We start from the raw sequence: 25,588 nt of genomic DNA on the forward strand, positions 1-25,588 counted from the left end.
GATGACAGTGTCTGTTTTCTGCTGTTTGGTGGCAGTATCTCACACCTCATGGCTTCAACCTTCGGAATAGGAGTTTCTTAGGGGAAACATGAGGAACTGCCGCCATAATGATGGGCGTTTAACAGGCCCTGTTAGCAAGTTGAAGCAGGGTTGTGCCTCTCGGAATCCCACCTACAAGAAGCCTACAGCATACCATTCTAAGAGAAGCAAATCCTATTGTTTCTGATAAGCTGGAGTCAGTTTCCAGCAGCTATGGTGTGTCGTCCTTGGATTTCCTAGTTAGAAAGGCTCACACCAGGAGAGAACTTTGGAGACAGTGGAATCAAGAGTTAGTGTTGTTGAACGACAAAGAACTAATGGTCTGAGAAACAGGTATTTTGAAGGAAATATAGTCAACGACCTTTTCACACAGGGGTTACATCCCTCCCCTGCTCTGTGCGCATCAGCAGAATGTGTATAAATGTGCCCCACTCCATTATGCCCTGCATCTTTTGGAAGGGAGGCAAAATCCTTAAACAATTCAGATAGAATAAGTTGAGGACAGTACTACAGAAGAGATTCACTCAAACTTATGTTCTATGTTCTATGACAGTTATAATTGCTATCATTAGCTATACTGACATAAAGATAGCTTTTTATTACTCCCCCCCCCAAAAAAAATATAGCACTCTGTGTCCATATGTTATATTCTATGTGGCATATGGGTATAGTATGCAATTTGCTAATTATACTTTCACATGGGTGGGCAGTAGCAGAATGTCAGTTTTAAATTCCCAGGTAATGTTGTGCTATATGGAGTTGATTCTCTTCAGATAAATTCTTCCCAGAATACGTTTGCTTCATACTCTTATAAACAATATTGTACTTTCAAAAGATGTTATTGGAAGGCAGGTAGTACCGGTACTTCTGTAGGTATATTTAATGCATACAGTTAAGAGTCCTTTTTAGTAGGTATTTTGGTATTTCAATGCTTACTGTAACAAGATAAGAAAATTAGAAGTACATTCATTTTACATGTCATTTTCCTTGTTCTCTGTGGTTTTTAAATGACAGACTACTTACTTTGTTTTTAATATTAATTTCTGAAACCAGGCATGGAGTTAAGATGAACTTGTGATTTTTATATGGATGAATTTGTGACATATCTAGCAGCTGTGTTTCATGTAGTACCTGACGTGCTTATGCTTTTTGAAAATATATTTATGCCAGCTTTCCTTCCTGCATTGTTAGAATTTGCTTAGAGAGGGCTTTTAGTCACTAGAAATAAACTAACATTTAAAAAGATATTGTATTAAATATATTTGCAAACACACATTTGGGAACGTTCTGTTTGCTTTCTTGTGATATACAGGTGCAGCCATTGCTTTCTGTGTTTCCTACCCCAAGCCAAGTGCGGTATATGCAGCAGAGCTTACATGTATATTTTGATAGCCAGAGTTCCTCCAGAGGCTTACCCTTAAATATCAATTGGGACAGTCCCTTGTGCTTTCCATAACCTGAGCCCATTCTCGTCTTTTCTATGTTTCTTCCTGCTCTGAGGGTTTTGTTTTGTTTTTACAATCAAGTTGCATATAAGATTTGTGAAATAAACAAATAGTTTAACGTCTGCATCACTGTGTCCCTGTCCTGCCTTAAACCTCCCATAACCCCCCCAAAGCAATTCCTATTGAAAATTAGCCTTGAGAGATGGTGAAAACCAGTGACATTTCATACACCCTCCTTTCCTTGCAACCTGGAACAGCTAGCCAATTGGAACCCAGTTATTTGTAAAAATATGTGACAGGTACCTACAATTAATTCCAAGCACTTGATTGTTGACACTTGTGAATCACACACAGAACCCACACCACTGATGGAAACAGCAGCAGCAAGTGACCTTGTCCCTATGGGACACTATCAGATCCAGGCTTTGAATAGCAAGGTATATTTAACTTCTTCCTCTCCCCCCTCCCCCCTCTGTAATTCCGGTACAGTACAGACAAAATTCCAGTTCAGGTAATGGGAAGTCTATGTGACTCTGTTTCTTTGTTACCAGTCACTGAAAATGTAGTATTTGGGGCTGTTGAAATTTGAGTGGATGTTTATTTTAATGCCTGGAGACGGCCTCCAACTTCATTAAATCTTGTGTTCTTAGAAAAGGTGTGCTTGTTGAATATCTGCCTCTCTGCAGCTGTTAAAGGCACAGGAGCTCTGTTGAGAGAAAAGGTAGTAACCATGTTGTTCCCTGCAAACATATGCTCTGAGGCATAGACTAACACTAGCATCCAGACTGCTAGTTTTTATTTTCTGGGTCTGCTGTTCTGAGTTTACAAAAAGCCATATATGGAAAAAAGAGGGGGGGCATAGTCCTGTGCACTTAGAAGCAAGTCCTGGTTTAGCTTTAGAAGCTCTGGCTGGAAGCTGCTTCACTTACCACTGATATAGCCATGCCAAGAAGACCTTTGCTTGATTAATTTTTGGATCTCAGGTTGCTGTTAAAGGCATAGGAGCAGGGCCAGTAATAAAAATGGGGACTTCTAAAACTGCAATTTCCTATACTTTCTTGGGAGCGAGTCTTACTGCATTCAGTACACATTCTAAGTAAACATGCATTGGATTGGGCTGCATGTTGCAAAATAACTCTGGAGGTAATATTTGCTTTATACTTCTGTAAAGGAATGATGTATTTTCACTACTGTGTAACTACTAATTACATTTATGAGGTATGACTTGGCATTGATTACTTTCACAATCCTATTTTTTAAAAAAATCAAAAGCAAGTCTTGCAATGTCCAATGGGATTTATTCTCATATGAGCGTGCATAGGATTGCAACATTGCAATGTTCCACCTACCATTACCTCTGTTAACCTTAGCACTTCTAACCATAAGCTGTCCATCCCTCTGCCCCACCAGGCACTATAGGTGCTTTTGCCCTTTAAATAGAAAAAAGAAGGGCAAAGTGCTTCTAGCTTTCCTCAGTTTTAGATAGCTTCAGCCCAATCCTATGCATGTTTACCCAGAAGTAAATCTCAGGAGGCCTTTTTGAACATAATGTTCCAGACTAAATAAAACCATAGTTCTGTTGAGCCAGGAACATTATGTTCGAGAAGACACACAAAAATTTACTTCTGGGTAAACATCCACAGGGCTGGATTGAAGTTGTCAAACCATAGTATATGAACATTGGACCTGCATGTTCCCCCTTCTCCTCCCACTTTGGCTCCCTCACCCACTGACCTCAGTGCTTAAGTCCTGATACGTTTAAACCAGAGCTCCATGTTACTTCTGAAATGGGAAACTCTCATTTAAATAGATGAGGATGGAAAGAGCCTCAGTGCTCATTGCTGACTTACTAAACTATGGTTTAGTAAACTCGGAACATTATGACATACAAGATCACTGTGTTCAGTGTATCTTATTTCTCCCAATTAAGAATTCATAGGATAGCAGACTTAAAACATCTAATGTCCAATTCTGAATGCATTGTTTTAACCAAGTTTCATTTAAATAAATGGGATTAATTTACCGGTATGAGGAAATGACTGAGGCGACAATGTAAACAAAAATGGTTTCTAGCTAAAATTTCCAAATCTCCAAGCTGAGGACAGCTGAGTCAGTCACTTGGAATTTTGTGTAAAAGTATTTTTCTTCTGAAATGTGAATCTTGTTCATTGTATGCTGCTGAAGTCATTTTTCACCACAGAATTTGAAAATATCAGTGTTTGGTTGATACTGTACCTGAAAATTTTGATACTTAACCCATAAGAATATATCTATTCATATCCAAAGCAGCTTACAAGATACTTCAGATATCTCTTGTTATGGTCATTCAGTGCTTGTCCCTTGAAACTCTGCTATTTTAAGACTGTGTGTGTTATGGCTGTTCAGTTGATCTGAAATTGAGAACCTTAAAAATGTAAGGTTACTTAATATGGACTGAAGGTAAAGGTAAAGGGACCCCTGACCATTAGGTCCAGTCACGGACGACTCTGGGGTTGCGGTGCTCATCTCGCTTTACTGGCCGAAGGATCTGCTGTACAGCATGACCAAGCTGCTTCTGGCGAACCAGAGCAGCGCACAGAAACGCCGTTTACCTTCCTGCCACAGCGGTACCTACCGTGTTTCTCATATTATAAGACACGTCTTATATTTATTTTTTCCTGAAAAAAACACAGCATGGCTTATTTTCAAGGGATGTCTTATTTTTTAATTAAGTACCGGTACCGGTATCTGTACAGACCACAGACCTGCTCCCACCGGGTCTTCGCATGCGGCAGGCAAAGGCTGCAGCCGGGTCCTGGGGCTGCGCACGCTGAGGCTGCAGCCAGGTCCCGGGTGTCCGCGCGCGGTGCGCAAAGGCTGCAGCCGGGTTCTGGGGCTGTGCACGCTGCGCGCCGAGGCTGCAGCCAGGTCCCGGGGGTTAACGCAGCAGCAGCAACCCTTCTTTGCCACAGACCTGCTCCCACCACCCGGTACGGCTTATTTTCGAGGTATGCCTTATATTTTTCCACCTCAGGAAAATCCTGCCATGCCTTATTTTGTAGGGATGCCTTAAAATATGAGAAACACGGTATTTATCTACTTGCACTTTGACGTGCTTTTGAACTGCTAGGTTGGCAGGAGCAGGGACCGAGCAACGGGAGCTCACCCCGTCGTGGGGATTTGGACCACTGACCTTCTGATCGGCAAGCCCTAGGCTCAGTGGTTTAGACCACAGCGCCACCCGAAAGTACTGTTGAGTTAATAAAGCAACATTTCCAATACTTTGGACATATGACCCATTTATATAATACACCCACAGATCTCTGGTGCAGCTCAGCAGATTCAAACCAAAGCTGTAAATTCAGATTATTGGATGACATTTTTTGTTAGTGTTTGTTAATATCCTCACTTTTCTTAGCTGCTTGTTAGCATGCTAAATATGTGTCTTTTAACGGCAACCCAAATATTTCTGGTAAGCAGCTATTACTTTGTATAATGAATTGATTTTTAAAAAAAGGCTTTTTAATTCCTAGTTTATAAAGACTAAAAAGTTTCATGGCCATGGAGGGTTAACTGAGACCATTCTGAGAATATGGTAACATATGAAAGCAGTTATGGGTTGGAATTGTTTATTTTCCTACATTGTTAGTCAGCAGTGCCAGTATACTAGTTTCCTTGTGGCTTTTAGTGGAAAATGTTAACGGCTCAACAGAAATCTTACGTTTTAACTGAATTAGTCACACAAAACTGGCATCGATATTCTGTGAGGGCTGCCCCAAAGCTGCTTTTTCCCCTCCCCCTGCTACAGGAAGTTGCATCCAGAGCAGTAGCTCAGTTATTTGGTAAGTGTAACATGTGAGCATTACTAGGCATTTCATTCTGCGGATCTATTGCTCTGTTGGAATACTGCTGCGGGTGCGATTTTTGTGTCCTGTTAATGTGTTCTGTAATGACCTTTTTGAAGCACTAGCTTTTTATACCGTTTGCAGTACCATCTGCTGCATGAAAAATCCTAATGACAAAATTTGGATAAATAGAGCATTTAATGTGAAGAACGCCAGGACTTGCATAGACACAGATCTTCAAATAAAGAAGTTGGCTGAAAGATGATGCGTGGAGCCTGATTTTCTCCCCCCTCCCCCCCTTTTTACATCGGTCTGAATGAAGACTATAATGGACCCTCTATTCACACAGTGATCAAAAGAAGCGCTGGAGTGATGAACTACTTCTGCAGGAAAAGTCTAAAGCAATAATTCAAGTGCTTGTGTTTGTGGTGTTTTGCTAAAACGTTGTTACCGGCATTTATATCTTATGTGTTCGTTGTTGGAGCAGCTAGCTAGAGCAGTGGTCTGATGATGGAAAACAAATGTTCTGCATTTCTTTTCTGACTGATGGAGTAGCATTCTGTGTTACGGTCTGTTGAGGAATCTAGATTGAAGAAGCAGTATTATTTGAGTCTCATTGTCCTTTGTTGTCTGACTCATCACATGTAAATGTACTGCAGCTTAGCTGTACATTGCAGGCATTTTTACATGGAGAAGAAATGTCAACCTTGGAGCTTTAGTGCTGAATAACTGTTGAGTTATACGTTGCTTTTTGTGTGATGGTTTGTTGATTTTAAGGCAGTAGCATTTTTAATTGCAGAATGATCATGACCTGGAACACTTGGGGCAGTCATGTATGCCTTTTTCGGTAGAAATCCTGCTACCGTTAACTGGAGGCTGACCTTGCTGGAGTGGGGAGAGCTGTGATCATCTCTGCCAGAGCAATTGTCTCTTGTTTCATTCTGTACAGAATGGTGTTATGTTGTCTATAACAATGATTTTACTGTTTAGGTAGTCTTATTCTGTAGAAATTAAACAAAAGCAAATTGGTTGGTGAAAGTTCAGAATTTTTATATATACTGTTGTAATTTCTACTGTAAGAGGATATTTTAGTCATTGAGTGCTATAAAGTAATAGCAGAACTATTTTAGCAGAACTTTTTATGGAATATTTTGGAAAATTTCATTAGCTGAATATGTTGAATATGACAAATAGAATATAATTTAAGTTATGCCATTTTAAATATTTCAAAACAAAGCACTAGTGTTTGTAAATTATGTTTGAGAGGAAAAGAACTTTCTGTGCTGTCTTGGCTAACCTTGGGACAAGGTTGTTACAAATCTAGTTTTCTCCTTCAAACGGGTCGAATGAGTCGTGTGTGTATTGTTGTTTTGGAGGAGGTGGAAGATGATTCTCCCACGTTTATTTCCAAACTGCCTCAGGAAAGCATATCTCTACATCCTTCAGCTTCAGGACATTGCTTGGTAAGAGGTTCTTGCTAAATATGTCCTGTTTGTAATTGTGGTTCAAGGCTCCATTGACTTGCCATAAATATGAAACTGTAGCTGGTATTTATTTTGCTGAAGTAGTTAATATGATTATGTAGATTCACTTCTGTGTCTAACGATAATCCTAATGAATGAAACAAATTCTCTAGATTGTTCCTTTTCGCATCTTAAGGAGTACTCCAATCATTGCCTTCAAAAGTAAATTGGCAAAGAAGTGAATTTTGTAGCAAATTGTTTCTAACGCAACTCCTAAAATAATTGGTTGTGTAGTCTTTCAAAAACCATATACTGTAGCATATTCTGTAGTAAAGCAAGTCCCATTCTTTAAAAATATGGAAAATAGATCATGTGATGCAGGGCTACTAGTCCAGCAACATTGTAATAGTTGAGTAGTTATTATTTATTGCTTTGGCAATAATGCTTTCAAATGTTTATGGTGGTGGTTAGCACATGTAGATATTTTTAGAAATAGATGTGTTTGTCACCAGATCATTTATATGTACTGCACTTCCTTATTTGTCTATCACATTGCATGCATGTGTCTAGTTGTTTTCTGTTTCTTTCAGAAGGCATTCTTCAAAATTAGTATGCAATAATCAGGTATTTTATTATTTTTATCTTGTATAGTTAATTAGTGCAGTATGGTTGTTTATGTAGAAGCGCATTTTAAAAGAGTGCATTAGACAGATTTTTGATGAAGTATTTGTGATATGGAATGTTTTGGTACTCGTTGTCTAAAACTGTGATGTAATAATAACACCTGAATAGCATTGAATTTAAAATGCTTTCTCTGTTTTCTTATATTTTAGCCACCACTTGTTCAAGCTATATTTAATGGGGATCCTGATGAAGTTCGTGCACTAATTTTTAAGAAAGAAGATGTTAACTTTCAGGTAAATGCCTTATTTTTGCTCATAGATTTAATTTTATTTTGTTGTCTTTGTCTTCTCATCTGAGACACTCCAGGACTCTTTCCAATAAATTTATTGATTTATGAAATATAACTTACCCTACTACTATTCTGTCAGATTTTACCTACATTTGGTGGTGACCTAATTAATCTGTTTACTGTAGTTTAAAGAAACACTTGTCTATCTTCTTAAGCTTTTAAGATATTGTAATAATAATAAGACTGCACTAAATTGCAACAAAGTTACCAACTCAAATATGGTTTCTCCACCACATATACCACTATCCAGCCTTTAGTTACTGTATTACTAATCCTTACCCACACCCATAATTCATGTTGGTGTTCAAGTCATCTCATTTTAGCCCTTTCATAAAACCAAGGAAAAAGATGGAGGACAGAGGAATGCCAAAATGTTTCACTTTTTAGAGCTGGTAAACTGGATCAGGTTTCCTGCTGCTATCGTATGTTGGTTGTCCAAACTACTCATAAAGTGACCTGGTCTTTGGCAGCTGGATAGACAATTGCAGACCTTTTTTCTGTAGGTGCAAGAGGCTTTTTAATATTGTAAAATCAGTCTAATGAATTTCCCAGCAGCCACTATGTTTCATATACAAGTGGGACCTGCAAATAAATAAATAAATGTGGCATTGTGGAATTTATTGTTCAGCCACCCCCTGCCTTCTTCCTTGATAATTAATTCCATTTCCCCTTAGTTTTCTCTTATTTGTATTCTCTTCCCACAACAACCAGTCAGTATTCCATGCCCACTGAGCATGCTCAGTCTGATCATTGGAATGTTTTGTGAGCTGTTGTCCCCTGATACTTCTTTCTTGTGCCTGAGTGGTGCTGTTTTGGCTACATATGAACTGGCATTAGGAGAATTAAGATAATTATATATGATGATCCAGTTATTATATTCATGCATCACAATTCTGTGTATATTCACTTGGAAGTGTCACATTTAGTTCCCAAGTAAGGGTGCATAGCCTTGCAACCTTAGTCATGCAGTTATTATGATCATACTAATTATTGATGTTATATGATTTATCGTCTGACTGCTGTTAAAAACAGGATGCCAGACTAGATGAGCCCTCAGTGTGAGACTAATGCAGTGTTATACATGCTTACTCAGGAGAGAGACCTGTTTAACTCCATGGGATTTTTTTGCTAGAAAAATGTGGCCTGTAATTCTAATTCCAATTTTCTGGGAGTAAGATCCATTGAATTCAGTAGGACTTGTTCCAGAGTAGACATAGTGTCAGGGGACCTCCGTACAGGGAGCCTCCGCCTCTCCTGTTGACCAGCACTTCGCCCAGTGAGAGCAGCAGCAGCGGGTCAGGTGGGGGAAATGAGGAAGTTAGTGGGCTGGATGAGTCAGGGCTTGGCTATGCTAGAGAGCCATTGCAACGCCCTGATTTGCTGATTCTTTGTTTGGAATTATGGTATTTTGTATTGCTGGCTTTTGCTGTAATAAAACTGAACTGACTGGCAACGCCCTGACCAACAGGTGGAGGGGAACAGGCAGCCCCTTCCGGCGCCCGAATTAAGGCGCGCCACCAAATGTAAGGTCGGGAGGAGGCGTTTCCGGGTGCCCAAACTCTTATGCTGGGCACGTAACAGGAAACGTCCACTCCCGGATTCTGTGAGTGACTGAGAGGTCATGTTTTCTGCTATCTCTGCACTGTAAATACTATGCACAATAAAACTCTTAAAGACAGAGCAGACTTGGGTGTCTTTACTCAAGAGTAGCCTCTAGGCTTTTAGTCTATCAACATTCCAGAGGGATATGGTTTTAAGTACTAATCAGGAATTTAGCATACAGCTTATTTTTAATGCTGTTTTACAAAATATGATGGGAAAATTTTGCTTTCTTATGACATTTAAAGAAGTTTTTACTGTATATGAGGAAAACAGTTATAGGTTTACTGGCGAAATCTTGGTTCAATCTCAACCTGACTAGAATTAGTCACTGAATTTAGTGGTTGTTACTAGTGGTTTTAAAACAAACGTATTCTTTGTATACTGGGTAACTTTAATAATGATGGGTGTTGGCTGATGAAAATGTGTAATGAAAAATAAATGATTGAAATCAAATGTAATTGAAACAGGGCTGCTCATTAGAATTTTAAACCAATGTTTCAAATGCAAGATCTAGTGTACAGTAACTCTGTTATACTTGTGTGAGCCAGAGCACAAGATGCTTTCCAAAAGGACAAAAGGATTTGGTTGTAGTAAAGCCTACAGTGAGGATAGGCTCTGTCCTAGTTGTATTCTTTATTCTGCAAGTTATGAACAAAACAGGAATTGAGTGAGTTTTGACCCAACATGTGTAATAAAATAATACATGATTAGGGTCAAACCCTTCCCAATTTGTCCTCTGTTCTGTTGGTGGTACAGGCAGCCTCCCGTTTACATGTGTTCAATATGTGTGCAACCGTGTATACACACATCATGCTGAACCCGGAAATGTCATAAAGACAGCACTAAGAAGGTGGAATGGGGTGTTTGCAGGCATTTTCAAGGGGTTTAAATTATACGTGATTTCACTGATGCGAGCAGTGCCTCAAAACATAATCCTTGCATAAATGGGGGCTGCCTGTATTGTAGTGTTTCAGATTTTCAGCATGTTAAGTAGTGTGCTATAATGCTTAGTTGCAGCAAACCTTCCCTTATGGTTGTAGACTGGTGCTCTAATCCTAGAGTATCCCCCCCCCCCCGATGTGTGCACAGAACTTCTGTGGTTGGGGATCTTCATTGATCGATGCATGCTGGGAAATTTTGATAAAGTTTATCTGCTTATTGTGATAGGGCAAGCCATTTGTGGAGGAGAAGCTGTTAGAACTCCCAGGTCTGAAACAGACTTGCGGATGAGGGTTGTGATATTTTCGTTTTGGGGAAATGTTATAGAGTTCTCCCCTGCTAATTATGAATAAAACTTGACAACATCCATAGGAATCATACTCAAGTATAATTGGTGAAGATACAGTAAAAGCACAAGCAAGCGCAGTTGCTTAACTTCATTGGCTAGGATCTGTGGAGCTTGTTCATGAATGGAATAAATCCTGATTGTGTGTATGTTGAATATTTTCCTTCTAGCTGCATCCTAGAAGGAAAATACAAGGTGAGGTGTAAGGTAGGAAGGGATGTCAGCTTCTGGGTGCATGTGGTGTTCTGCCTAGTTCTCTAGATCCTGGTCACTGTGCAAGAGTAGCAAACATCCAGTGCTCTGCCAAGGCTGAATAATAGTTAAACAGTAGTCTGTTAAAGTTGTTTCCTGCCTTTGGCCTAAATTTACTCATTGTTGTCCACTCATCAGCCACTGATATAGTTTCTGGGGAGATAAAAAATTGTTCTACATTTTTACCGTGTTTAAGCTTGAGGCCATGCTATTTTGCATTTTGTTGGAGTCATCATGCATGCTCTATAGTTATAGAAAAAAAGTGGGATGGAACCATGTGCAAAGGCCCTCCATTGTGCATTGGTAGTTCACTAGCCACAGAAGAAAGAGACATTTCTAAAAATAGATACTGACCAACATAATGTTTCTAGACAAACATGATTTTTCATTTCCTTTTTATGTAAAGATGCCAACAAACTGATTAGCCATTTCCTCCCATTTAGTAACGTAAGTTTGCACTTACTTAGAAGTGTTAAAATAACAAATAACAAATAAAAATTCACACACACGAAAGTTTATACCCAGAACAAACTTACCGTAGTTGGTCTCTAAGGTGCTACTGAACAATTTTTTTACAAAAAATTACTTACTTCGACTGTGTCAGACCAACATGGCTACCTACCTGAATTTAGAAGTGTTAGAAACATTTAGCTAGGAGCTAAATGGCACCTTGAACCTAGGTTATGGGCGCAACAACAGAATGTTTAGGCACATTTTTTTTATACCAAGAATACAAAGCTGAAAATGAATGAACTGCAGTTAAAATCTTATATTCATTCATATATATATATATATATATATATATATATATATATATATATATACACACACACATACACACACACACACACACACACACACACACACACACAATTACATTCAGTTACACATATTTTCATTATTTACAATACATAACAAGTTGTACTTTGTGTATATATCTATTTGTAAATATGCGATTTCCTTATTTCTGCCATTCTGACTTCCCTCCACCTCCGCTCAGTTTCACTTGTTAAAATCTTATATTCAGTTTTCACATGCTCTAGTCCTTATCTGCAAAAAACAAAGCCATGTTTCCCCTGCCCTCACCCCTTCTGGTTATGAACACTTCAGGTTACGAGCTCTGCTAACACGGAAGTCGCTGCTCCTGGTTGCGAACTTTGCTTCAGGATGCGAAATCATGCGCTGGAGGCGCACGCGCAGCAGGAGGCCCCATTAGCAAAAGTGCGCCTCAGGATAAGAACGGTTTCAGCTTAAGAATGGACCTCCAGAACGAATTAAGTTTATAACCAGAAGTACCACTGTAACTATCATTGCAGTATTACTTGGGCATGTCTAAATTAATGGTAAGCTAGACTGTGGAATAGTACTGATCTGAGGCACGTGTAATTTTCATCTGATCTCCACAAACTTGCAGAGAGTGGAGATACTGTAGTTTTGCTGGAAATTGTTTTGGAACGGAAAGGGACGTGCTTACCTACCTGTACTTTTGTGCTACAGAAACAAATAGAGCATATATTAAAATCCCTCAGTTACATTGTTAGACACACATTCATTTCTTCTGATCGCCCGGCTGTGAGGCGTGAAAGCCACTCCCTGCAAGGCCCTTTCCACCTGACCTAGGGGGCGGGACCCAGACTCACCCAGCCATATTATGTTAAATATGTATTCTGTAGTTGGCCTCCTTTGTAATGTTTTATTTTGAAATCTTAAAGATAATATTTTAGTTTTCTGTTATGTTGTTTTGACTGTATTCTCTATATTTGACTTTCTTCCAGTTGTTTTATTTATGGTTTATTGATTTAATCTGCTCTAAACCGCTTTGAGATTTTTCTTAAAAATATAAAGCGGTATAGAAATTTAAAAAATAAAATAAATAGTAAAAATTTGTTGGTCTTATCCTTGATGATATATTTCTGCAACCTCAGCTACAGTAGTTTTTAAAATGACAAATATATCACAATAAAATCTGATTCAGCTATATTTGTACTTGGAACTACTTTCACCTTACAGATATAATCGTTTTTTAAATTACCAACTAAGTAATAAAGAGAGGGACTTGGGTGGCACTGTGGTCTAAACCACAGAGCCTAGGGCAGGGGTCAGCAACCTTTTTCAGCCGTGGGCTGGTCCACCGTCCCTCAGATCATGTGGTGGGCCAGACTATTTTTTTGGGGGGGGGGAGTAAATGAACGAATTCCACAAATAAACCAAAGATGCATTTTAAATAAAAGGACACATTCTACTCATGTAAAAACATGCTGATTCCCGGACTGTCTGTGGGCCGGATTGAGAAGGTGATTGGGTCGCACCCGGCCCCTGGGCCTTAGGTTGCCTGCCCCTGGCCTAGTGCTTGCCAATCAGAAGGTCAGCAGTTTGAATCCCTGCGACAGGGTGAGCTCCCGTTGCTACCGGTCCCTGCTCCTGCCAACATAGCAGTTCGAAAGCACATCAAGTGCAAGTAGATAAATAGGTACCGTTCCGGTGGTAAATGGCATTTCCATGCACTGCTCTGGTTTCGCCAGAAGCGGCTTAGTGATGCTGGCCACATGACCCGGGAAAACTGGCTGCGGACAAACGTTGGCTCCCTTGGCCTGTAAAGCGAGATGAGCACTGCAACCCCAGAGTCATCTGCGACTGGACTTAACAGTCAGGGATCCCTTTACCTTTTAAGTAATAAAGAAGCTGAAAACTAAAGCCAAGAGTCAAGAACTTTAGGCTATGTGATGGGGGTTTGAACAGCTGGTCCCTATGTTTTTTAGTTTTATGCTCTTTAGCTCCTGGTCCATGACCTTGCATCCAGGGTAAAAGGGAGTTTTCCAAGAAGAATCCAGTTGTTTTTAGATAGAAGACATGATTTGAAATATGAAAGTACTTTAAGGAGGATATAATGAAGACCTCTGTGTATGTCATATCTCTGTAAAAGTGTAGATGTTGCCACTCTTGTACTTGTGAAAGCTATAGCCTTTGAGAATGCACACTTTTCTTTCTTTTTTTTTACTTTTAAGAAAAGCACAGAAATATATGCTAGAGAGCCAATTATAGCTTTCCCCTGGTGTGCTTCTGTAGTGTACATGAGTTATTTCGGTTTTTTGAGGGATTTTTTTTAGTTGGCATGCATCAGCTTGTATGCAACCAAATAGAAATGAATTAAATAAGGAAATCTAGCAAAACACCAAGCAGAAATTAATTAACTTCAAAAGTAGATACTGCTTTGGTCTCTCTGTTTTTTGAAGGCATTAATTATTTAAAAGATTAGTGGATAATTTTCTTTTGCAACTGGAACCACACACAAGCAGAGATGTCACAAAAAAGGAAAATGCCTTGTTAAATTGTATTCTCTTCCTAGATAATATTTCAATTAGTTGCTTTCACAGATGTCAGTTTTCACTGATAACAAGGTGCTGCTTCTGTCAACATTGATTCCATGTGTCTTGCAGAGTTTGTGAAACATCAACTTCACTTGAAGCAGCCATGTTTGAATGTGGTATATACATTTTAAAGTTATACAGAACATGTCTCTTAGCCCAGGGTACATGATGTTTGCTGTGTTGCTGGAAGTACAAAGGGAAGCTACAGTATATGCCTGCAAAAATTCAGTGATAAAAACTGCCCCCTGCTCCTCCTATAGCTGCTTGCCCCAGCCTGGACATGCAACACTGTCATGTTGTGTTAGTGGCAGCAGCAAGACAGGTTCTGCAAAGCAGCTGCATTGGCTCGAAGCCTCAGCCTGGGATGATCACCTTCCATTGCGAAGAGGCTTGAAACCCATTTTTCTGGGAGGACTCATGAAAACCAACCTGATTGCAAGCAACAGAACATCCCTTTGTAGAGTCACTTGTGGGCAACATCACCCCTTGTCAGCTGTTGGAAATGTGGATTGCTAGCTTGTGGTCCTGGGTAAGAGGCAGTGTCCAGAGAGTATCTGTGATACTAGTCAGAGTAGGTGGAGGATATTGCTGTGATTTCTCTTAGGTGAGAGATGGATATTGTATGGGATTGACCAGATAAGAACTTGTTGGTAACAGCATTAAAGATCAGGAGATGGTTTGACTGGAAGGGTAATTTCCCAGGGTCTTCAATTATTGAATATTTTTGACTGTTGTAAACACAGGTACCGGTACTTTAATCATCTTTTTTAAGGTAAAGGTAAAGGGACCCCTGACCATTAGGTCCAGTCATGACCGACTCTGGGGTTGCAGCGCTCATCTCGCGTTATTGGCTGAGAGAGCCGGCGTACAGCTTCCAGGTCATGTGGCCAGCATGACAAAGCCGCTTCTGGCGAACCAGAGCAGCACATGGGAACGCTGTTTACCTTCCCGCTGTAGCGGTACCTATTTATCTACTTGCACTTTGACGTGCTTTCGAACTGCTAGGTTGGCAGGAGCTGGGACTGAGCAACGGGAGCTCACCCCGTCGCAGGGATTTGAACCACCAGCCTTCTGATCGGCAAGCCCTAGGCTCCCACAGCACCACCTGCATCCCTAGTTCTTTTTTACCTAGTTCTTGTTGCAGTGTTTTCTTAGTTAATGCCATGCTGCTGCCTACTGCTTGTAATTAGATCTTTTATTGCTGCTACAAGTGGGGAGTATGTTGGTGGGGTATCCGTATGCCCAAGTAGTCATGATTTCAGAGCTGGGAGAAATAAGTGGTCCTGAGGTAGGAGTAATCATGAGCAATGGAAGATATGGTGTGTGGTGAAGGGAATAGCTTCTGGCAGGACTCCCCTTTTTGGTTTTCCTTTAGCCCTTACCTTAGCTCCCTGGTTATTCTACCACTACGCCTTCCAACTGTATGGTGCCATCATCTAGTCCCAGATCAGTTCATACTGTGATTTGATTGTGGATTAGAAAGCTGTCTTAAATGTGCATTACCAAGAATTAGGTGGAGGAGCTGGGTAGAGTAGATCTGACCCAGCTGTGCCCATCTAGGCAACAGCTTGGGGTTAGTTTACTTGAAGCATTGCCTAATTCTATTTATTTAGCAAAAATTATATACTGCTTGCTTGTAATATAGAGAACCTTAAGTGGTTCACAAAAATAGAAAGTAAAACATTAAAATTATTGATTAAAAATGAGTTTTAAAACATTCAAAAGATGACTAAAATCAACATGAGCTAAAACAGAAAAATACATGCAACTTCTACATGTCTAGATAGGCTTGCCTAAGCCAAAATGTTATAAGTAGGCTTGTGAAGGTGCCTGCCTGATGTTAGTGGGCAAGGAATTCCAAAGAGTATGTGCTGCTAGACGAAAAGATTGATTTCTTGCAAGTTTGGAATGAGTATTGTGTGGCATCTGTAACAGATTATGGGATTAGACAGGTAAACTGATCCCAAGCAGTTAAGAGTTTTATATATTTATAGTATCACCTTGAACCTGGCCCAGTAGCGAATAGACAACTACTGCAGATCTCTGAGCAGAGGTATTTCATGCAGGCAGCTTCTCATTCCTGTCAGCAACTGTGCTACAGCATTCTGCAATGACTGCAGCTTCCCAATCAAGTGCAAGGGAAGCCCTGCATAAAGTGCACTGAAGTAATCCAGTCTTGAAGTCATCAGTGTCTGAAGTGCTGTGTCAAGTTTTCCTGGTCCAAGATCAGCCATAGCTGTCATTCTGGTCGCTGCTGATAAAAGTTACTTTTAGCTACTGAGGCTACATCTGGAAGCACCTGCTTACCCGAAGGAAGCACAGTGCTCTCCATAGCAGACAGTTGATCAATTTCTCAGACACAGGAGCCAGTCGCTCACTGTACCTTTGTTTTGCCAGGATTCCAGGTCAGCTTATTTTCCCTCATCCATTCCACCACTGCATGCAGGCACTGGTCCAGAGACCTCATGACCTCCCCTGACTCAGATGTTATGTGGAATGTCAGCAGTGTAATGATGTTAATATGCCCCCAAACTCCTAATGATTGCTCCCAGTGGCTTCATGTAGATATTAAATAGCATTGGGGGTAGAATAGTGCACTGCAGCATCTCATAGCATAACCACCAGCTGTCTGGAGAGCACTCTCCTAGTGCTGTCCTCTGGACTTTGTCCTGTAGGTAGAATGGGAATCACTGTGACACAATGTGACACAATGCCCTAAATTTTAATTCTCACAGAGGATATCATGGCCAATGGCATTGAAAGCTGGGGAGAGACTAAGAAGCAGGAGCCAAGGACCCATTCTCTGTAATGATCATCCATCAGGGTGACTAAGGCCAGGTCAGTCCCATGGCCAGGCCTAAACATAGTTTGGAACAGGGTTAAATAATATGTGTCTTCCAAGAATGCTTGCAGCTGCCCTACCACAACTCTCTCCACTACTTTCCCCAAGAAGGAGTACTTGTGAGTGGTTGATAGTTATTCTAGTCCAAAGGGTGCATGGCTGGTTTCTTTAGGTGTGACCACGCCACTACATCTTTCAAGACAGCAGGTACCACAATCACCTTGCCTCATATGTGTCTATCTGACCACTTTGATCTTCAGAACTTGTACTTTTACAAGTGCCACATGATGTTCGTTGTACATTTGTGAGAAGTCTTCTAGTGTGGCAGCACCAGTGCTTTTGGAGCTCCCTGCTTGTTAACACTAGGCAACAGCCTTTGCTACAATGTTTTGATCATCAACAAGCCTACGCAGACATAGAACTGTACAGTGGTACCTCTGGTTAAGAACTTAATTCGCTCCGGAGGTCCGTTCTTAACCTGAAACTGTTCTTAACCTGAGGCACCACTTTAGCTAATGGGGCTTCCTGCTGCTGCCATGCCGCCGGAGCACAATTTCTGTTCTCATCCTGAAGCAGAGTTTGTAACCTGAAGCATTTGTAACCCGTGGTACCACTGTATTTAGTTACCTATATTAGTTAAAATGTTTTACTGATTTTGTTTGTTTTAAATATACATAATTGGTTTGTATATAGTTGTTTAAACCAGTTTTGTAGATTTTAGCAGGGCTTTTAATCTACAGTTTTACTATGCACAACACGTTTTAATCAGGTAGTTTATACATTTTTCCATATAAATAACCAATGTAGCACCACCACCACCAATAATTTATTACTTCTACCTACCCATCTGACTACTGTATTTTTTCGTGTATAAGACAATATTTTTTCCTTAGAAATAATAGGCAAAAGTTACGGGTGGTCTTATACATGGATAACAGAGGGTGGGGAGGGCGATTGGTGGCAGCAGCCAGCAGGAGATTGGCAGCGGTGATTGGGCATGTGATTGGTTGCTGCGGCAAGGGTTGTTGTTGATTGGCTGTGCCTGTTGATTTACGGCAGCGGCAAGGCATGCGTGCAATCGGCTGTGGTTGCGGCGAGTGGGCAGGTAGGCTTTTGTCGGCAAGCGTGCAAACGATTGGTGGCCGCGGTGTTATGTGCAAATTGCAGTGGCGGGCAGGCTGTAGAGCGATTGGTGGCGGTGACGCCCCCCCCATAAAAGCTCAATAACTCTGGTCAATCCCCCCCCCTCCATTTTTTTTCTTGCAGTCACAAAAAGTAGGGGTTGTCTTATACATGGAGGCGTGTTATACACGGGAAAATACGGTAATTTACCCTAGTCGCTCTGGGAGGCTTCCAACAGAATATACCATAGCAGAACATAGCAAAATATCAGACATTAAAAGGTTGGTAGGCTGGTAGGTCACTGGTTTATAAAGCTTCAATCTTTCAAGCTTTCCAACACCTTGGCACACTGTAGGTGCTGATACAGAACAGGTTCTGTTAATGTTTTTAAGAGATTTGTTGATGGAACTAATATCAAGTGTGTAATATACCCAAACCTTGGCAAGAACTAATTTGAGGTCCATCAAGATTTTACTTGATTTTAATGTGAACACTTTATTAGCTGTACTGCTTGAATAACACTGATATTTTATTGTCTCAATGTGTTTCAATGTGCTAAGTAGAAAGAATTGGAACTGAAAGTATAAAGGGACTATGCAACTGTTTTTGCAGCTACAAAAAAGTGCAGCACCACTTTGCCAAATGAGATTCCAAGAGAAAACACACTTCTTCTGTTTGCTGTGATTCTAATATTTAAGGTCTTAATTAGGCACTTCTTTTGTAATGCATGAAAAGACAGTCCTTGTTCTCTGAATTTTGTGTGCAGGGGGCTGTTTTGGTTTATTTTATTTTATTGCTTAGTTGCATAACATGTTCAGTTTTGAGCTCAGTGTGTTCCAGAAGATTCAGACTTGTGGAAGCTAGCACTTCTAGCATATTGTTAAAGCATGTTGAATTCAAACTGTAACGAAAGAAATTAATTAATTAATTCGCAATTTAGCGGAACCACCTGCTCCATCCGGGCCCAGTATGGGCCACATGATCTCCTGCAATGATTTTGCAAAGTTTTTTGCAGATAAAGTCGCTCAGATTCGGGAAGAGGTAGACTCCACCGTGGGAGCAGGGCCGGGGCGGGGGAGTGCTAGAGTCCTGTCTAGTCAAGCTTTGTGGGATCAATTTCAATCTGTTACCTCCGAGGATGTGGACAGGCTGCTTGGACGAGTGAAACCAACCACCTGTCTCCTTGATCCTTGCCCATCCTGGCTTATAAAAGCTAGCCGGGAAGGGCTGGGCGATGGGCTTCGCGGGTTGGTAAATGCTTCTCTCCATGAGGGAGCCTTCCCAGACCCGCTGAAAGAGGCGGTTATTAAACCGCTTCTTAAAAAACCATCTTTAGATCCGGCCAATATGGCCAACTATCGCCCAGTCTCAAATCTTCCATTCTTGGGCAAGGTGATTGAGCGAGTGGTTGCTGAACAACTCCAGGCACGCCTGGAAGAAGCGGACCATTTGGATCCCTTCCAGTCAGGATTCAGGCCTCATCATGGGACTGAAACTGCCTTGGTCTCACTGGTCGATGATCTCCGGCGGGCTAGGGACAAAGGTAAGAGCTGTTTCCTTGTTCTGCTGGATCTCTCAGCGGCTTTTGACACCATCGACCATAACATCCTTCTGGACCGTCTAGAGGGCTTGGGAGCTGGGGGCACTGTTATGCAGTGGTTCCGCTCCTTCCTCCTGGGCCGTGTTCAGAAAGTGGTGGTGGGGGATGAGTGTTCAGACCCCTGGGCTCTCACTTGTGGGGTGCCTCAGGGTTCTGTCCTCTCCCCCATGCTTTTTAACATCTATATGCAGCCGCTGGGAGAGATCATCAGGGGGTTTGGGCTGGGTGTCCATCAGTATGCTGATGATACCCAGCTCTACCTCTCTTTTAAATCAGAACCAGTGAAGGCGGTGAAGGTCCTGTGTGAGTGCTTGGAGGCGGTTGGAGGATGGATGGCGGCTAACAGATTGAGATTGAATCCTGACAAGACAGAAGTACTGTTTGTGGGGGACAGGAGGCGGGCGGGTGTGGAGGACTCCCTGGTCCTGAATGGGGTAACTGTGCCCCTGAAAGACCAGGTGCGCAGCCTGGGAGTCATTTTAGACTCACAGCTGTACATGGAGGCACAGGTCAACTCTGTGTCCAAGGCAGCTGTTTATCAGCTCCACCTGGTACGCAGGCTGAGTCCCTACCTGCCCACTGACTGTCTCTCCAGAGTGGTGCATGCTCTAGTTATCTCCCGCTTGGACTACTGCAATGCGCTCTACGTGGGGCTACCTTTGAAGGTGACCCGGAAACTACAACTAATCCAGAATGCGGCAGCTAGACTGGTGACTGGGAGCGGCCGCCGAGACCACATAACACCGGTCCTGAAAGACCTACATTGGCTCCCAGTACGTTTCCGAGCACAATTCAAAGTGTTGGTGTTGACCTTTAAAGCCCTAAACGGCCTCGGTCCGGTATACCTGAAGGAGCGTCTCCACCCCCATCGTTCTGCCCGGACACTGAGGTCCAGCTCCGAGGGCCTTCTGGCGGTTCCCTCACTACGAGAAGCCAAGTTACAGGGAACCAGGCAGAGGGCCTTTTCGGTAGTGGCTCCCACCCTGTGGAATGCCCTCCCACTAGAGGTCAAAGAGAACAACAATTACCAGACCTTTAGAAGGCATCTCAAGGCAGCCCTGTTTAGGGAAGCTTTTAATGTTTGATAGATCTCTGTATTTTAATGTTTGATGGATTTCTGTATTTTAGAATTTCTGTTTTGTTGGAAGCCGCCCAGAGTGGCTGGGGGAACCCGGCCAGATGGGCGGGGTATAAATAATAAATTATTATTATTATTATTAATAATAATAATAATAAATTTTGAAAACTTCCTATATCTTTTAAAGTAGTGTTTTAAAACAATATTGTTAAAAGATATTTATTCTGCTGTGAAACTCCTAGATCCATGATAAGATAGTAAAAGTTAGTGAGGATAGTACTGCATTCTGTCAGGCTGCAGCAGAAGGGGATTTGGGGAAACAGGGTCACTCCATCTGTTCTGTTGAGAGACTAGTAAGTCCTTTCTCCTTTAACTTTTCATTTCATCTGGTTGCTAGACTTGTAGTGTAGACCTACCGGTAGTGCCTGAGTGTACCTTCCCCCCTGCTTCCCCCCCCCCATATTACTTTTATTTCATGTCTTTTGAAGAGTGTAAGCCTGAGGGCAAGGGACTCTTAGTGATTTTTTTAAAGCCAGGCTTGGAGCATTTTCATTGAAGAGCACATTGAAAATACTAATGCTAATAATAACATTTGTCTGGATTAGTAAACAATGACATTCTTAGGAAGAAACTAGGAATTTACAAAGCATCATTCAATATAGTGTCAAGGCCTCTAGCACGCACGTAGCCTTGGATTTTCTTGTTTCTCATTTGCACTTTGTGAAGTAAATTGACTTACATTGGTAGATGCATGCATACAAAATTCAGGAAACAACACATGGAATTATTGTGAAGCTTCTTTTCATTCATGTCTGCTTTCCATTTTCTGGTTTGTGAAAATTGAAACCATTTTTCCCAGTCCTCCACACTACAGTTTAGAACAGGGGTGGGCAACCTAAGGCTCATGGGCCAGATGCAGCCCAATCGCCTTCTCAATCCGACCCGCGGACAGTCAGGGAATCAGCATGTTTTTACATGAGTAGAATGTGTCCTTTTATTAAAAATGCATCTCTGGGTTATTTGTGGGGCCTGCCTGGTGTTTATACATGAGTAGAATGTGTGCTTTTATTTAAAATGCATCTCTGGGTTATTTGTGGGACATAGGAATTCGTTCATCCCTCCCCCCCCCCAATATAGTCTGGCCCACCACATGGGCTGAGGGACAGTAGACCAGCTCACGGCTGAGAAAGGTTGCTGACGCCTGGTTTAGAACAAGCTTAACTTCCTTCTCTCTCACTTTTCCTGGTTTCCCCACATCACAGTTTGTTATGATATCCAAATCAGCAAAGTGGTTTAAGCAATATTACCGTAATTGGGAAGGAACATTCAAACAGCAGTTTGCATATGTGGAAGTAACAGCACATGGCAGTTGGAGGCAGTGATGTGAGGTGTATCATTTTCTATTATTATATTTCTATATGAACTATTTTCCAGTTGTAGAAATGTATTTTCATAAAGTTAATTAGGCTGCAATCCTGTATCCACCTTCCTAAGATTAAGCCCAGTTGAACTCAGTGAGACTTACTTTGAGTAGACATATATAATGAATGGACAAAATACAAGTCAAATTCAGCAACTGGAATGCATACAATACTGGTGAAAATTAGAATAAATCATAATTTTTTTTAATGATGTGACAGTCCTTAGGGCATACATATGCACCCACAGCTCTTATAGCATGCTAAAATGAGTAAAATGAAATATTAATAGTTCTTCATTTTTTCTTAAAGTTAAATAATGGTATGCTATTGAGTGGGCATGGCTTAAGATATTTACAAGCATTCCAGTAAAAATAATTTTTGGGGCTTGTTTCAATATATAGCATTTGAATGGCACTAAGGCTGCTGTTTTACACCCTAACGTGGGAGGAATTTCCATTCAATTCAGTGGTCTTTACTTCTGAGTAGATACAGTATAGGGTTGTACTATAAGTGAACCTTTAAAAAAAATTCGAAGAAATATTTATTTTGCTCTTTAATTAATTTACTTGTAACTGGTAGCCTTGCTCTATCCTCTCATGAAGGGTAAGCATTAACTGGAAATCCATACTGATGGATTGTAAAAGGGAGATTGGAGTATTTTGCTTGGCTGCTAATCTACATTAAGTGTTCTTGATTATGGAATGGACATTTGTATTCATCACCTAAGATGTTTAACACTGCTCTGGTGTTAACTGTGTTTCTTAAAAAATACCCTATAAAATACAGTACTTGAAAAAGAGCTTTACATCAGTGATTACCAACCTTTATGGACCACTGGGCACGTTTTGAATTTTGAGAGAGTGCTGCTGATGCTAGCTACCAAATACTTGCCATGAGGGGTGGGGTAACACAAAATGGCTGCCATGGGGTGTATCATAAAACAAGATTAGATAGCCACTCCCAACAACTTTATGCTTACAATGGGAAGTCAGCTAGGACCACCAGATCAGGATCATGGAGATCACACCATTATACAATATTGATTTCACATGCACACTTTGATGTTGTTGCTATCTAATAGCAACAGGGAATGTTCCTCAATATCAGGAAAATATACAAGGTGGCTGCACTACACGCGTGCGTGTGTGCGCGCACACACACACACACTCATTTCTCATTACAGGTAGGTAGCCGTGTTGGTCTGGATCGAAGTAAAATAAAAAAATTCCTTCAGTAGCACCTTAAAGACCAACTAAGTTTTTATTTTGGTATGAGCTTTCGTGTGCATGAAGTGTGCATGCACACGAAAGCTCATACCAAAATAAAAACTTAGTTGGTCTTTAAGGTGCTACTGAAGAAATTTTTTTATTTTACTCATTTCTCAGAAATTGATTAGAAGATACCTGCACATTTTGACCCATAACTTCATTTCTAGGAGGGCTAAATCCTTTTTTAAAATGAAAACTCAGAATCTAGGACACCTGCCCATGGGCACTAATTAAAGCCTTTGTGGACACCAGGGACTTGGCTACATTGACAAAGAAAAAACGCTTTACAGTGTATCTGTTGTTTATGCATTCTAACACTGTAACACTCCACGCTGTGGAGTTCTGTTTTTGCTTACCCATTTTTTCATACAAAATTTGCAATGTGTTTAACTGAAATGCTTCTTTGATGTGTGTAGATCCAGCCCCGGTTGCTGACTGCTGCTTTACACCATGATTTTTAATTAATTTGTAGGGAATGCTTTTACTGCTTGTTATTACAGTATTTATTAAATCTTTCCTCCTCTTGCAACAGGATAATGAAAAGCGGACCCCTTTACATGCTGCTGCGTATCTGGGAGATGCAGAAATTATTGAACTACTTATTTTATCTGGTATGGTGCTTTTCTTGATTATGGACAAGATGTGTGACTAGAACAATCATTTTACAAGTTCTGCAAATGTGATAAGAGATATAAACAATCTGTTTATTGAATTTAACCTTTCAGGTGTTTAATGTACACACAAAACTAAAGTTTTGGTTCAACCATTTTTGTTTTGTTGTGAATAACAGTAGAATTATTAAAAGTAGAGTTTGGATTTGATATCCCGCTTTATCACTACCCAAAGGAGTCTCAAAGCGGCTAACAATCTCCTTTCCCCTTCCTCCCCCACAACAAACACTTTGTGAGGTGAATGGGGCTGAGAGACTTCAAAGAAGTGTGACTAGCCCAAGGTCACCCAGGAGCTGCATGTGGAGGAGCGGAGACACGAACCCGGTTCCCCAGATTACGAGTCTACCGCTCTTAACCACTACACCACACTGGCTCACTGGCTAGTATTGCATAGCTAGCTAACTACAGTGGTACCTCTACTTACGAATAACTCTATTTACGAATGTTTCTACTTACGAATGGAGCTCTGTCCACCATCTTTTATGCGGTTTAGATAGGATTTTTTCTACTTACGAATTTTTAGGTAGGGTTGCTTCTACTTACGATTTTTTTCTCCCAATGCATTCCTATGGGATTCGACTTCCTTTTTTTTTTTTACTTACGAATGTGCGTTCGGAACGCATTAAATTCGTAAGTAGAGGTACCACTGTATTTAAATACTGCTTCTATATTTTTTTAAAAAATAGTGTAGCTACCAAGTTTCCAGTTGTTGTTTTTAAAATTATTCGTTTTGTACGGTAGCAGGACATGGAATTGGTGCTAATTTTACATATGAACTAAATAAAAGATATACTATTATGGAAAACAGATTGTTTCTCTGTTGCCAATATGTTTTTAGGAAGGCTAGGCCATGCCTATTTATGAACATTTGTTGAAATTGAAATTTGAAGTTACATGAACGTCAGTCATGGAGGCAACTTTCAGTATTTTCTATTATTGCATAAATGAAAGCTTGCTAAACATCAGTTCAGTTGAAGGGAACGGAGATAATGCTGGCACAATGCAGCAATATGTGACAGGGAAGTTTACTCTTGTTTGTCTTCCATGTTTCACTGATAAGTAAGGTGTTTAGGAAAGGGGTTGTAGCTCAGTGGTAGAGAACATGTGTTGAATGTAGATGTCAGGCTGAATATCTAGAGTTTTAAGTTAAAAGAATCAGATAGCTACTAGGCAACACCTCTCCATCTGAGACCTGAAAGAGTTCTTGCCAGTCAGAGTAGACAGTACTGGGCTAGATTGACAAATAATCTGATATGGCTAGATTGACAAATAATCTGATATCGCAGCTTCCTGTTTTCCTTTTTAAAAAAGTGTTTCCCCCTTTCTTCAGTTCCA

At 40.8% G+C, this 25,588-nt stretch overlaps 1 protein-coding gene across 2 annotated transcripts in view; it reads left to right on the forward strand.

Annotated features, from left to right (window-relative positions):
* The window catches only part of ANKRD28 (ankyrin repeat domain 28), a 93,598-nt gene that overhangs the window by 29,646 nt on the left and 38,364 nt on the right, over nt 1-25,588 (forward strand). The window contains exons 1-3 of one of the 2 annotated variants that reach the window (XM_035130376.2): nt 4,378-6,771; nt 7,605-7,688; nt 24,115-24,193. In XM_035130376.2, coding sequence (XP_034986267.1) covers nt 6,655-6,771; nt 7,605-7,688; nt 24,115-24,193 — 280 coding nt within the window. In that variant the 5' untranslated portion in view covers nt 4,378-6,654. Of the gene's footprint in view, nt 1-4,377; nt 6,772-7,604; nt 7,689-24,114; nt 24,194-25,588 lie in introns of those variants that run through there. The other variant, XM_035130377.2, reaches the window with a different exon arrangement.

Source organism: Zootoca vivipara, chromosome 12 (genome assembly GCF_963506605.1).
Source record: "Zootoca vivipara chromosome 12, rZooViv1.1, whole genome shotgun sequence".
Lineage (NCBI taxonomy): Eukaryota > Metazoa > Chordata > Lepidosauria > Squamata > Lacertidae > Zootoca > Zootoca vivipara.